This window comes from Salmo trutta, unplaced genomic scaffold, assembly GCF_901001165.1.
Source record: "Salmo trutta unplaced genomic scaffold, fSalTru1.1, whole genome shotgun sequence".
Lineage (NCBI taxonomy): Eukaryota > Metazoa > Chordata > Actinopteri > Salmoniformes > Salmonidae > Salmo > Salmo trutta.
In genome coordinates this window covers 38,087-54,327 of record NW_021822959.1, presented here as the reverse complement: position 1 = coordinate 54,327, position 16,241 = coordinate 38,087, and the positions used below count along the sequence as shown (strand labels likewise).

Here is a 16,241-nt window from a genome sequence, read left to right as displayed (position 1 = left end):
CAGCAAACCCGTTTACAACAAACCACACCCTCCCCATTCACACACACACACCAGACAGCCCCCAAAACCCCCATTCCCACAAACCCAGTGAATCTTCTCTGCTGACACACGTGATGTGTGTGCACGCGTTGCCACTTTGACCTCCAACGGCTAGTTTCTGGAGTACAGCTGCCTGCGACATTACTGCTTAAATAGCAGCTAATGCCTTCATGCACACACACACACGCACGCACACACACATACACGCACACACACACACACGGTCTACTTAGCATGTGAATAAAGTGCACCCTTTAGTTCTTAGTGGATGAACAGATAACAGCCTAACGAGAGGATCAGCTAATCCAGTTATTTTAGTCCAGGTGGGGAACACTGAATGGACACACACACACACACACACACATCAGTGGGAAAGCTTAGCACAGTACATCACCTTGTAGTAGACTGCAGTAAAGCTGGACACTAGGGCTGGGTGCTGTCTGGAACCTCACCATACCATATTATCAACATACTTACAGTTGAAGGCGGAAGCTAACATACACCTTAGCCAAACACATTTAAACTCTGTTATTCACAATTCCTGACATTTAATCCTAGTAAAAATTCCCTGTCTTAGGTCAGTTAGGATCACCAATTTATTTTAAGAATGTGAAATGTCAGAATAATAGTAGAGAGAATTATTTATTTCAGCTTTTATTTCTTTCATCACATTCCCAGTGGGTCAGAAGTTGACATACACTCAATTAGTATTTGGTAGCATTGCCTTTAAATTGTTTAACTTGGGTCAAAAGTTTTGCGAGCCTTCCACCAGCTTCCCACACTAAGTTGGGTGAATTTTGGCCCATTTCTCCTGACAGAGCTGGAGTAACTGAGTCAGGTTTGTAGGCCTCCTTGTACGCAAACACTTTTTCAGTTCTGCCCACAAATGTTCTATAGGATTGAGGTCAGGGCTTGGTGATGGCCACTCCAATACCTTGATTTGGTTGTCCTTAAGCCATTTTGCCAAAACTTTGGAAGTATGCTTGGGGTCATTGTCCATTTGGAAGACCCATTTGCGACCAAGCTTTAACTTCCTGACTGATGTCTTGAGATGTTGCGTCAATATATTCAAATAATTTTCCTGCCTCATGAAGCCATCTATTTTGTGAAGTGCACCAGTCCCTCCTGCAGCAAAGCACCCCCACAACAAGATGCTGCCACTCCCGTGCTTCATGGTTGGGATGGTGTTCTTCGGCTTGCAAGCCCCCCCCTTTTCCTCCAAACATAACGATGGTCATTACGGCCAAACAGTTCTATTTTTGTTTCATCAGACCAGAGGACTTTTCTCCAAAAAGTACGATCTTTGTCCCCATGTGCAGTTGCAAACTGTAGTCTGGCTTTTTTATGGCGGTTTGGAGCAGTGGCTTCTTCCTTGCTGAGCGGCCTTTCAGGTTATGTCGATATAGGACTCATTTTACTGTGGATATAGATACTTTTGTACCTGTTTCCTCCAGCATCTTCACAAGGTCCTTTGCTGTTGTTCTGGGATTGATTTGCACTTTTTGCACTGAAGTACGTTCATCTCTAGGAGACAAAACACGTCTCCTTCCTGAGCGGTATGACAGCTGCCTGGTCCCATGGTGTTTATACTTGCGTACTATTGTTTGTACAGATGAACGTGGTACCTTCAGGCATTTGGAAATTGCTCCCAAGGATGAACCAGACTTCTTGGCTGATTTCTTTTGATTTTCCCATGATGTCAAACAAAGAGGCACTGAGTTTGAAGGTAGGCCTTAAATACATCCACAGGTACACCTCCAATTGACTCAAATTATGTCAATTAGCCTATCAGAAGCTTCTAAAACCATGACATCATTTTCTGGAATTTTCCAAGCTGTTTAAAGGCACAGCCAACTTAGTGTATGTAAACTTCTGACCCACTGGAATTGTGATACAGTGAATTATAAGTGAAATAATCTGTCTGTAAACAATTGTTGGAAAAATTACTTGTGTCATGCACAAAGTAGATGACCTAACCAACTTGCCAAAACTGAGAAGAAGCTTCTGATAAATTATGTCAATTAGCCTGAGTCAATTGGAGGTGTACCTGTGGATGTATTTCAAGGCCTACCTTCAAACTCAGTGGCTTTTTGCTTGACATCATGGGAAAATCAAAAGAAATCAGCCAAGACCTCAGAAAAAACAATTGTAGACCTCCACAGGTCTGGTTCATCCTTGGGAGCAATTTCCAAACGCCTGAAGGTACCACGTTCATCTGTACAAACAATAGTACACAAGTATAGGCCGCTCAGCAAGGAAGAAGCCACTGCTCCAAAACTGCCATAAAAAAGCCAGACTACGGTTTGCAACTGCACATGAGGACAAAGACTGTACTTTTTGAAGAAATGTCCTCTGGTCTGATGAAACAAAAATATAACTGTTTGGCCATAATGACCATCGTTATGTTTGGAGGAAAAAGGGGGATGCTTGCAAGCCGAATAACACCATCCCAACCGTGAAGCACGGTGGTGGCAGCATCATGTTGTGGGAGTGCTTTGCTGCAGGAGGGACTGGTGCACTTCACAAAATAGATGGCATCATGAGGCAGGAAAATTATGTGGATATATTGAAGCAACATCTCAAGACATCAGTCAGGAAGTTAAAGCTTGGTCGCAAATGGGTCTTCCAAATGGACAATGACCCCAAGCATACTTCCAAGTTGTGGCAAAATGGCTTAAGGACAACAAAGTCAAGATATTGGAGTGGCCATCACCAAGCCCTGACCTCAATCCTATAGAACATTTGTTGGCAGAACTGAAAAAGTGTGTGCGAACAAGGAGGCCTACAAACCTGACTCAGTTACACCAGCTCTGTCAGGAGGAATGGGCCAAAATTTACCCAACTTATAGTGGGAAGCTGGTGGAAGGCTACCCGAAACGTTTGACCCAAGTTAAACAATTTAAAGGCAATGCTACCAAATACTAATTGCGTGTATGTAAACTTCTGACCCACTGGGAATGTGATGAAAGCAATAAAAGCTTAAATAAATGACTCTCTAATACTATTCTGACATTTCACATTCTTAAAATAAAGTGGTGATCCTAACTGACCTATGTCATGGAATTTTTACTAGGATTAAATGTCAGGAATTGTGAAAAACTGCGTTCAAATGTATTTGGCTAAGGTGTATGTAAACTTCCGACTTCAACTGTATATCGGCATCTATATCTGTATCTGCAGCTATATCTATATATGCAGCTCTATCTGCATCTACATCTATACCTGCATCTACATCAGCATCTATATCTGTATCTGCATCTATATCTACATCTATACCTGCATCTACATCTATACCTGCATCTATATCCGCATCTATATCCGCATCTATATCTGCATCTATATCTATATCTGCATCTGCATCTATACCTGCATCTGCATCTATACCTGCATCTATACCTGCATCTACATCTATATCTGCATCTATATCCGCATCTATATCCGCATCTATATCCGCATCTATATCCGCATCTATATCTATATCTGCATCTACATCTATGTCTGCATCTACATCTATGTCTGCATCTACATCTATGTCTGCATCTACATCTATACCTGCATCTACATCTATGTCTACATCTATATGTGCATCTACATCTGCATCTACATTTACATCAGCAACTATATCTACATCTGCAGCTATATCTGCATCCACATATACATCTATACCTGCATCTGCACTACATCTATAGCGGCATCTGCATCTATATCTGCATCTACATTTACATCAGCAACTATATCTACATCTGCAGCTATATCTGCATCTACATCTACATCTATACCTGCATCTACATCTATACCTGCATCTATACCTGCATCTACATCTACATTTACATCAGCAACTATATCTACATCTGCAGCTATACCTGCATCTACATCTATACCTGCATCTACATCTATACCTGCATCTACATCTATACCTGCATCTACATCTATACCTGCATCTACATCTACATTTACATCAGCAACTATATCTACATCTGCAGCTATATCTGCATCTACATCTATACCTGCATCTACATCTATATCTATACCTGCATCTATACCTGCATCTACATCTATATCTGCATCTATATCTGCATCTACATCTATGTCTGCATTTATATCTATATCTGCATCACAAAAGGCACCCTATTCCCTTCATAGTGCACTAAGTTTAACCGGGGCTCTATATACTAGAAAGGAAATAGAGAGCCGTTTGGGACAAAACCGATGACTGTTGCTGTGGTTTTGAAACAAGAGAAAGAGAGAACGACAGAAACAGAGAGTGAGAGAGAAACAGAGTTGGAACAAAGGACACAGTTTGTCTGCTGCTGCATTCACTCTCTCTCTCTCAATGCAGACACATTCTCTTACCGTGCAGTCCATTGCAGGGTGGCTCTCTTCTCTCCGCTGAAGTGTGCTGTCCATTCCTGATTCCACTGCCACAGACATTTACACACACACACACATCCACACACACTGCCCAGATACGGGTAATCCACACCCTCCTAACAATTACTGTTTGCACGTGTGTTGTTCAGTCACAATATAGATCGTTCATACACACACACGTGTGTATGCCAGGTCCGAACACACAAACACACAGTCCAATAGGTCCAGCCCAAACAGTAGTCCCCCAATTACAATCCACAGAATTTTTGATAGAAGAAGAGCAGCGACGAACACACTACACCAGCGCTCCAGCACTGTACCGTCAACAGAACAGCTAACACACTACACCAGCACTGTACCGTCAACAGAACAGCTAACACACTACACCAGCACTGTACCGTCAACAGAACAGCTAACACACTACACCAGCACTGTACCGTCAACAGAACAGCTAACACACACTGACACTGCAGCGTGCCGGTTTGAATTTGAACACACACTGACTCTTCGGCAACAGTTACCGGGTTAAAGCCACACCTCCCACTGTACACCACCTCCCTCCCTCCCTCCCTCCTGGCTGTTGCTAGGTAACTACTGCTAGGTAACTACTGCTAGATAACTACACCGCTAGCTAGATAACTACACCGCTAGCTAGGTAACTACCTACCGCTTGGTAGCTAGGTAACTACCGCTAGGTAACTACCGCTAGGTAACTTAGGTAACTACCGCTAGCGCTCGCTAGGTAACTACCTACCGCTAGGTAACTAACTACCGCTAGGTAACTACCTACCGCTAGGCTAGGTAACTACCGCTAGGTAACTAACTACCGCTAGGCTAGGTAACTAACTACCGCTAGGTAACTAACTACCGCTAGGCTAGGTAACTACCGCTAGGCTAGGTAACTAACTACCGCTAGGTAACTACCTACCGCTAGGCTAGGTAACTACCGCTAGGTAACTAACTACCGCTAGGCTAGGTAACTAACTACCGCTAGGTAACTAACTACCGCTAGGCTAGGTAACTACCGCTAGGCTAGGTAACTAACTACCGCTAGGTAACTAACTACCGCTAGTCTAGGTAACTACCGCTAGGCTAGGTAACTACCGCTAGGCTAGGTAACTACCGCTAGGCTAGGTAACTAGGTAACTGTTCAGCTGGGCCGTTCTCTAGCGGTGACATCAGATAGATTGAGTCTCGCATTGCAACCACGCTCATCTCTATGTTACTTTGTAACTATAACATTGATAAGATTCCTGCTAAATTATCTGCTTTTCATAGACAAGTATTCATAGCGTGGTCGTTAATATATAAACATAATTTTTCCCAGCATAGGTATTTCATGTGGAACAATAAGGACATTTTGTATAGAAACAAGTCTTTATGTTTTAAGAACTGGTTCAATAATCATATCCTGCTGGTGAGTCAACTTTTTAACGCAGAAGGATTGTTACTCAATTATGAGGATTTTGTATCTCGTTGCAATATCCCTGTAACACCTAGAGAGTTCGCCATAGTCTTTGATGCTATTCCATCTGGAACTCTCATGTTATTGAGAGGTGTAGCCAGACCTCACCTTCTTGGTCTACCCTCGCTTGATCCAGTTAACTCTCCAATAGGGAAAATATGTTTCTCCTTGCTTCCTCAGAACAACAGATCTATACGTGCTTTATTTCAAAGGGATATTGTATCCATTCCTTATGTCACAACTTACTGGAATACATTGGTCACTAATATCTGTTGGAAAAAAGTCTGGTTATTACCACACAAATACCTGCTTGTTAACAAGGTCAAAGAGGTCTCTTTCAGAATGATCCAGAAGTATTACCCTGCGAATCATTACCTGAAGAAACTTAAAAAGACATTAACATTGATTATACTTTTACACTCTTCCATGTTTTCTAGAAGGAATTCGAGCAGTACATTAAGACCATTCTACATTCTTCTAATAAGAAAGCTGTTAAAACAATTCATGTGTGTTTTGCGTTTTTGTATAATCTGTAATTTGTTGTACCCCCTAGCATATGCTATCATTGTCTATTTATGTACACAGACTTTTCTACATTGGTAATACATTTTTTTTTTACTTCAATAATAAAAAATAAAAAGATAAATTTAAAAAAATTAAAAACACACGCTCATCCTAACTCTTTCTTTTCATCTTTTCATCTGCTCTCTCTCTCCCTGCTTCACTCTTCAGCATTTCAGCCTATCCTCATGGAGATGCAGAGAGGGGTGGGGTTAGCAGCATTTCAGCCTATCCTCATGGAGACACAGAGAGGGGTGGGGTTAGCAGCATTTCAGCCTATCCTCATGGAGACACAGAGAGGGGTGGGGTTAGCAGCATTTCAGCCTATCCTCATGGAGACACAGAGGGGGGGTGGGGTTAGAGGAATAGTCAGTTCTTACAGTAAAAAAACACCACACAGAAGCTAAACAGCAGGTTGTTAACAATAAAGTGAATCAATGATTGTAAAGGAAACAGGAAATAGAAAGACTCATTATATTATAGGGAAGTGAGGAGTCTCACAGCTCACTACTTCCTGGAAGTACCAGCATGCAGGTCTTGTCTACACAGGCTGTTCTGGTTACTAACATTGTAAATAAGAATTTGATCTTGGTCAAATAAAGGTTAAAACAAATGTACTTACAGGACTTCTAAGACAGTAGCAAGACTACTGACTAGGACTTAGTTTTTTAGTATTCCCTTAACACACACACGCTGTGATACTGATACATGTCAGACCAGACCAACAGAGAACCTTATTTATGTCACTGAAGGACAGACAAACAGACCAACAGAGAAACAACCTTATTTATGTTATTATAGGACAGACAAACAGAGGTCTGTGGTCTGCTCACCAACCAAGAATTCAAAAAATGGGACAAACACCAAATTGAGACTCTGCAGGCAGAATTCTGCTAAATATCCTCTGTGTAAAACACCAAATAATGCATGCAGAGCAGAATTAGGCCGATACCCGCTAACTATCAAAATCCAGAAAAGAGACGGTAAATTCTACAACCACCTAAAAGGAAGAGATTCCCAAACCTTCCATAACAAAGCCATCACCTACAGAGAGATGAACCTGGAGAAGAGTCCCCTAAGCAAGCTGGTCCTGGGGCTCTGTTCACAAAAACACCCTACAGGGCCCCAGGACAGCAGCACAATTACACCCAACCAAATCATGAGAAAACTAAAAGATAATTACTAGAAGCATTGGAAAAAATTCACAAAAAAAAACTGAGTAAACTAGAATGCTGTTTGGCCCTAAACAGAGTACACAGTGGCAGAATACCTGACTATTGTGACTGACCCAAACTTAAAACTTCTCAGGGCTGCCTGGGACGCTACCGTCCCACCCACGGTTCATACTATTCAACAGCCAGTGAAAAATCAGAGCGCCAAATTCAAAACCACAAAATGTCATAATTCAAAGTTCTCAAACATACAACTATTTTACACCATTTTAAAGATAAACCTCTCCTTAATGCAACCACATTGTCCGATTTCAAAAAGGCTTTACGGAGAAAGCATAAAGTTAGATTATGTTAGGACAGTGCCAACACAAGAAAAACCACACAGCCATTTTTCAAGCAGGAGAGGGGTCACAAAAACCATAAATACAGCTCAAATTAAGCACTAACCTTTGACGATCTTCATCAGATGACACTCCTAGTTCTCAATGTTACACAATACATGTATGTTTTGTTCGATAAAGTTCATATTTATATCCAAAAACCCCATTTTACATTGGCGCGTGATGTTCAGAAAATATTTTTCCTCCAAAACTGTCGGTGAATCAGCACAACAATTTACAAAAATACTCATCATAAACGTTTATAAATATTAAACTGTTATTCAAAGAATTATAGATAAACATCTCCTGAATGCAACCGCTGTGACAGATTTAAAAAAAGCTTCACGGGGAAAGCACACTGCAATAATCTGAGTACGGCGCTCAGAAAAATACATCAGGCAATACAGATACCCACCATTTTGGAGTCATCTAAAATCATAAATAGCATTATAAATATTCACTTACCTTTGATGATCTTCATCAGAAGGCACTTCCAGGAATCCCAGGTCCACAATAAATGTTGTTTTGTTCGATAAAGTCCATAATTTATGTCCAAATACCTCCTTGTTGTTAGCGCGTTCAGTAAGCTACTCCAAATGTAGGAAGCGCGCCCAAAATTTTGCGACGAAAGTCAAAAAAAGTCATATTTACGTTTGTTGAAACATGTCAAACGTTGTATTGCATCAATCTTTAGAGCCTTTTTAACATAAAACTTCAATAATATTCCAACCGGACGATTCTAATATCTTGAAAAACGTTATGGAACACAGTACCTCATCACGTGAACACGCGCCACAAAACTCATGACATTTTCTGAGTCACCAACTTCCCGGCCTTCTTGTTTGCTCTGTGTTCACCGCAAAAGCCTGAAACTAGGTTCTAAATACTGTTGACATCTAGTGGAAAATGAACCCTAAGTCACTGTGTGTTAGATAGGCAATGACTTGAAAAGACTACAAGCATCAGATTTCCCACATCCTGGTTGGATTTTTCTAAGGTTTTTGCCTGCCATATGAGTTCTGTTATACTCACAGACATCATTCAAACCGTTTTAGAAACTTCAGAGTGTTTTCTATACAAATCTACTAATAATATGCAAATATTTGACTGGGCCCGAGTATTAGGCAGTTTACTCTGGGCACATTTTTCATCCGAAATCAAAACTACTGCCCCCTATACCTTGACAGGTTAAGGAAAGCTTTGACTATGTACAGAATCAGTGAGCATAGCCTTGCTATTGAGAAAGGCCGCTGTAGGCAGACCTGGCTTTCAAGAGAAGACAGGCTATGTGCACACTGCCCACGAAATTAGGTGGCAATTGAGCTGTAGTTCCTAACCTCCTGCCAAATGTATGACCATATTAGAGACACATATTTCCCTCAGATTACACAGATCCACAAAGAATTTGAAAACAAACCCAATCTTGCTGCCGTGTGCCATCACAGCAGCAAGATTTGAGCTGTTGCCACAAGAAAAGGGCAACCAGTGAAGAACAAACACCATTTTAAATACAACACATATTTATGTTTATTTATTTTCCCTTTTGTACTTTAACTATAACATTTAAATATGACATTTGAAACGTCTGTATTATTTTGGAAGTGTAATGTTTACTGTTCATTTTTTTATTGTTTATTTAACTTTTATTTATGATCTATTTCACTTGCTTTGGCAATTTAAACATATGTTTTCCATGCCAATATAGCCCTTCGAATTGAATTGAGAGAGAGACACAGAGAGAAAGAGAGAGAGAGAAAGGGAGAGAAAGAGAGAGAGAGAGAGAGAGAGAGAGTGAAAGAGTGAGAGAGAGAGAGAAATAAGGTATAGAGATTAAGAGAGAACATCCAGTCTTGCCATGCATACCGATTACTCCCCATGCCAATGGCAAACACGCAGAACCCAAGCTGCTTGAGTCAGGGTTAGCTGCTGGGGAGGAGAGACACTGTGAGGGAGTGACACATGGGCTTACACCTGTACAGGTACACACCTGGGCCGAGTCTACAGGCACACACCTGGGCCGAGTCTACAGGTACACACCTGGGCCGAGTCTACAGGTACACACCTGGGCCGAGTCTACAGGCAGACACCTGGGCCGAGTCTGCAGGTAGACACCTGGGCCGAATCTACAGGCACACACCTGGGCCGAGGCTACAGGCACACACCTGGGCCGAGTCTGCAGGTAGACACCTGGGCCGAGTCTACAGGCACACACCTGGGCCGAGTCTACAGGCACACACCTGGGCCGAGTCTACAGGCACTCACCTGGGCCGAGTCTACAGGTACACACCTGGGTCAAGTCTACAGGTACACACCTGGGTCAAGTCTACATGCACACACCTGGGCCGAGTCTAAAGGCACACACCTGGGCCGAGTCTAAAGGCACACACCTGGGTCAAGTCTACAGGTACACACCTGGGTCAAGTCTACAGGTACACACCTGGGTCAAGTCTACAGGTACACACCTGGGCCGAGTCTACAGGTACACACCTGGGTCAAGTCTACAGGTACACACCTGGGTCAAGTCTACAGGTACACACCTGGGCCGAGTCTACAGGTACACACCTGGGTCAAGTCTACATGCACACACCTGGGCCGAGTCTACAGGCACACACCTAGGCCGAGTCTACAGGTACACACCTGGGCCGAGTCTACAGGTACACACCTGGGCCGAGTCTACAGGCACACACCTGGGCCGAGTCTACATGCACACACCTGGGCCGAGTCTACATGCACACACCTGGGCCGAGTCTACAGGTACACACCTGGGCCGAGTCTACAGGTACACAACTGGGTCAAGTCTACATGCACTGTGGAAGACACATGGGCTGTTATACACCTGGGTTGTATTCATTATTGTAAAAAGTTTTGCAATTGAAAAGGAAGTGGAGTATTTCTTATTAGATGAATACAGGAGTCTCCCTCCCTGTTTCAGTCTGTTTTCTTCCATTTGATTCCTAATGAACACAACCCTGAGTTGCATTCAGGCGAAGGTAAAGTCATTCTGCCATTACAATAGGAGGTGATGTCTGAGTGAAGCTCTACCTGTCATTACAATAGGAGGTGATGTCTGAGTGAAGCTCTACCTGTCATTACAATAGGAGGTGATGTCTGAGTGAAGCTCTACCTGTCATTACAATAGGAGGTGATGTCTGAGTGAAGCTCTACCTGTCATTACAATAGGAGGTGATGTCTGAGTGAAGCTCTACCTGTCATTACAATAGAAGGTGATGTCTGAGTGAAGCTCTACCTGTCATTACAATAGGAGGTGATGTCTGAGTGAAGCTCTACCTGTCATTACAATAGGAGGTGATGTCTGAGTGAAGCTCTACCTGTCATTACAATAGGAGGTGATGTCTGAGTGAAGCTCTACCTGTCATTACAATAGGAGGTGATGTCTGAGTGAAGCTCTACCTGTCATTACAATAGGAGGTGATGTCTGAGTGAAGCTCTACCTGTCATTACATAGGAGGTGATGTCTGAGTGAAGCTCTACCTGTCATTACAATAGAAGGTGATGTCTGAGTGAAGCTCTACCTGTCATTACAATAGGAGGTGATGTCTGAGTGAAGCTCTACCTGTCATTACAATAGGAGGTGATGTCTGAGTGAAGCTCTACCTGTCATTACAATAGAAGGTGATGTCTGAGTGAAGCTCTACCTGTCATTACAATAGGAGGTGATGTCTGAGTGAAGCTCTACCCTGTCATTACAATAGAAGGTGATGTCTGAGTGAAGCTCTACCTGTCATTACAATAGGAGGTGATGTCTGAGTGAAGCTCTACCTGTCATTACAATAGGAGGTGATGTCTGAGTGAAGCTCTACCTGTCATTACAATAGAAGGTGATGTCTGAGTGAAGCTCTACCTATCATTACAATAGGAGGTGATGTCTGAGTGAAGCTCTACCTGTCATTACAATAGGAGGTGATGTCTGAGTGAAGCTCTACCTGCCATTACAATAGAAGGTGATGTCTGAGTGAAGCTCTACCTGTCATTACAATAGGAGGTGATGTCTGAGTGAAGCTCTACCTGTCATTACAATAGAAGGTGATGTCTGAGTGAAGCTCTACCTGTCATTACAATAGGAGGTGTGATGTCTGAGTGAAAGCTCTACCTGTCATTACAATAGGAGGTGATGTCTGAGTGAAGCTCTACCTGTCATTACAATAGAAGGTGATGTCTGAGTGAAGCTCTACCTGTCATTACAATAGGAGGTGATGTCTGAGTGAAGCTCTACCTGTCATTACAATAGGAGGTGATGTCTGAGTGAAGCTCTACACTGTCATTACAATAGGAGGTGATGTCTGAGTGAAGCTCTACCTGTCATTACAATAGGAGGTGATGTCTGAGTGAAGCTCTACCTGTCATTACAATAGGAGGTGATGTCTGAGTGAAGCTCTACCTGTCATTACAATAGGAGGTGATGTCTGAGTGAAGCTCTACCTGTCATTACAATAGGAGGTGATGTCTGAGTGAAGCTCTACCTGTCATTACAATAGGAGGTGATGTCTGAGTGAAGCTCTACCTGTCATTACAATAGAAGGTGATGTCTGAGTGAAGCTCTACCTGTCATTACAATAGGAGGTGATGTCCTGAGTGAAGCTCTACCTGCCATTACAATAGGAGGTGATGTCTGAGTGAAGCTCTACCTGTCATTACAATAGGAGGTGATGTCCTGAGTGAAGCTCTACCTGTCATTACAATAGGAGGTGATGTCTGAGTGAAGCTCTACCTGTCATTACAATAGGAGGTGATGTCTGAGTGAAGCTCTACCTGTCATTACAATAGGAGGTGATGTCTGAGTGAAGCTCTACCTGTCATTACAATAGGAGGTGATGTCTGAGTGAAGCTCTACCTGTCATTACAATAGGAGGTGATGTCTGAGTGAAGCTCTACCTGTCATTACAATAGGAGGTGATGTCTGAGTGAAGCTCTACCTGTCATTACAATAGGAGGTGATGTCTGAGTGAAGCTCTACCTGTCATTACAATAGGAGGTGATGTCTGAGTGAAGCTCTACCTGTCATTACAATAGGAGGTGATGTCTGAGTGAAGCTCTACCTGTCATTACAATAGGAGGTTGATGTCTGAGTGAAGCTCTACCTGTCATTACAATAGGAGGTGATGTCTGAGTGAAGCTCTACCTGTCATTACAATAGGAGGTGATGTCTGAGTGAAGCTCTACCTGTCATTACAATAGGAGGTGATGTCTGAGTGATGCTCTACCTGTCATTACAATAGGAGGTGATGTCTGAGTGAAGCTCTACCTGTCATTACAATAGGAGGTGATGTCTGAGTGAAGCTCTACCTGCCATTACAATAGGAGGTGATGTCTGAGTGAAGCTCTACCTGTCATTACAATAGGAGGTGATGTCTGAGTGAAGCTCTACCTGTCATTACAATAGGAGGTGATGTCTGAGTGAAGCTCTACCTGTCATTACAATAGGAGGTGATGTCTGAGTGAAGCTCTACCTGTCATTACAATAGAAGGTGATGTCTGAGTGATGCTCTACCTGTCATTACAATAGGAGGTGATGTCTGAGTGAAGCTGTACTTACCTGTACTGCTGGCTGTGTCCACATCTAGGAGGTTAGCTGGCTATGCTACAAACACTGCTACTACACCTGTCCTTCTTTCTCTCTGGTGTGTTTGGGGTTCAGAACATGTGGAGGAGGGCACACTGGCGCCACTTGTGGCAGCTTTATGTAACTGCACTTAAACAGAATACCAGCCTGTGGGCCAGACTGAGGCACACCTGAGTTAACCAAGCTTAAACAGAATACCAGCCTGTGGGCCAGACTGAGGCACACCTGAGTTAACCAAGCTTAAACAGAATACCAGCCTGTGGGCCAGACTGAGGCACACCTGAGTTAACCAAGCTTAAACAGAATACCAGCCTGTGGGCCAGACTGAGGCACACCTGAGTTAACCAAGCTTAAACAGAATACCAGCCTGTGGGCCAGACTGAGGCACACCTGAGTTAACCAAGCTTAAACAGAATACCAGCCTGTGGGCCAGACTGAGGCACACCTGAGTTAACCAAGCTTAAACAGAATACCAGCCTGTGGGCCAGACTGAGGCACACCTGAGTTAACCAAGCTTTAACAGAATACCAGCCTGTGGGCCAGACTGAGGCACACCTGAGTTAACCAAGCTTAAACAGAATACCAGCCTGTGGGCCAGACTGAGGCACACCTGAGTTAACCAAGCTTAAACAGAATACCAGCCTGTGGGCCAGACTGAGCACACCTGAGTTAACCAAGCTTAAACAGAATACCAGCCTGTGGGCCAGACTGAGGCACACCTGAGTTAACAAGCTTAAACAGAATACAGCCTGTGGGCCAGACTGAGGCACCCTGATTAACCAAGCTTAAACAGAATACCAGCCTGTGGGCCAGACTGAGGCACACCTGAGTTAACCAAGCTTAAACAGAATACCAGCCTGTGGGCCAGACTGAGGCACACCTGAGTTAACCAAGCTTAAACAGAATACCAGCCTGTGGGCCAGACTGAGGCACACCTGAGTTAACCAAGCTTTATTTTGAAACCAACATTGTTCATACCTTCCCATCTGAATGGTTTCAGAGACGTTCTTGATGAAATGGTGCACAAATAAAGAAAGAGAAAGCCCAATGCAGAGCGGGACGTTCATCCTGGTGCTGGTTTTGGCAGAACAACCAGTATTCACAAACAAGAGTAAAAACCCACACACTACAAACCACAGGCTGAACATAATAACAACTGCTATGGATCTATCTGTCTCCCTGACATGTCTGTCTCTGTCTCCCTGACCTGTCTGTCTCTGTCTCCCTGACCTGTCTGTCTCTGTCTCCCTGACCTGTCTGTCTCTGTCTCCCTGACCTGTCTGTCTCTGTCTCCCTGACCTGTCTGACTGGCTTCCTATCCTGTCTGTCTCTGTCTCCCTGACCTGTCTGTCTCTGTCTCCCTGGCCTGTCTGTCTCTGTCTCCCTGGCATGTCTGTCTCTGTCTCCCTGACATGTCTGTCTCTGTCTCTCTGACCTGTCTGTCTCTGTCTCCCTGACATGTCTGCATCTGTCTCCCTGGCCTGTCTGACTCTGTCTCCCTGACCTGTCTGACTGGCTTCCTATCCTGTCTGTCTCTGTCTCCCTGGCCTGTCTGACTCTGTCTCCCTGACCTGTCTGACTGGCTTCCTATCCTGTCTGTCTTTGTCTCCCTGGCCTATCTGACTCTGTCTCCCTGACCTGTCTGACTGGCTTCCTATCCTGTCTGTCTCTGTCTCCTTGAATGTGACTGATATCCTCTCTCCTTCTCAAGACCATCTATATTTCCACGGCTGACCATCCAAAATGCAAGCTGTGCACCAACCCTGATCCCATCCATGACTTCTGATCTGTCTTGATACTGTATCCCATTTATTGATTTATTTTGTTTTCTTGAATTTCCTGATGTTTACGCAATTCAGCTTTTAGCTGCTATGTATACTGGATTAAACTAAATTAAACCCCACTCAGTACATAGCAACAGGTAGTCAAGAGGTTAGAGAGGTGGACCAGAAGGTTGTCAGTTCAAATCCCAGACCAGGTATAATGAACTATTGGGTTCAGATCCCAGACCAGGCATAATGAACTACTGTGTTCAGATCCCAGACCAGGTATAATGAACTACTAGGTTCAGATCCCAGACCAGGTATAATGACCTACTGTGTTCAGATCCCAGACCAGGTATAATGAACTACTAGGTTCAGATCCCAGACCAGGCATAATGACCTACTGTGTTCAGATCCCAGACCAGGTATAATGAACTACTGTGTTCAGATCCCAGACCAGGTAGTATGAACTACTGTGTTCAGATCCCAGACCAGGTATAATGACATACTGTGTTCAGATCCCAGACCAGGCATAATGAACTACTGTGTTCAGATCCCAGACCAGGCATAATGAACTACTGTGTTCAGATCCCAGACCAGGCATAATGACCTACTGTGTTCAGATCCCAGACCAGGTAGTATGAACTACTGTGTTCAGATCCCAGACCAGGCATAATGACCTACTGTGTTCAGATCCCAGACCAGGTATAATGAACTACTAGGTTCAGATCCCAGACCAGGCATAATGACCTACTGTGTTCAGATCCCAGACCAGGCATAATGACCTACTGTGTTCAGATCCCAGACCAGGTAGTATGAACTACTGTGTTCAGATCCCAGACCAGGCATAATGACCTACTGTGTTCAGATCCCAGACCAGGCATAATGAACTACTGGGTTCAGATCCCA

The 16,241-nt window shown here is 43.6% G+C and overlaps 1 protein-coding gene across 1 annotated transcript in view; it reads right to left on the bottom strand.

Moving 5' to 3' along the window:
• LOC115187584 (rab11 family-interacting protein 4A) overlaps positions 1-4,478 on the bottom strand; it is a 28,868-nt gene extending 24,390 nt beyond the window's left edge. Inside the window, exon 1 of the mRNA XM_029746536.1 lies at positions 4,393-4,478. Coding sequence (XP_029602396.1) covers positions 4,393-4,470 — 78 coding nt within the window. The 5' untranslated portion in view covers positions 4,471-4,478. The remainder of the gene's footprint in view (positions 1-4,392) is intronic.
• Between the last annotated feature and the right edge of the window lie 11,763 nt (positions 4,479-16,241).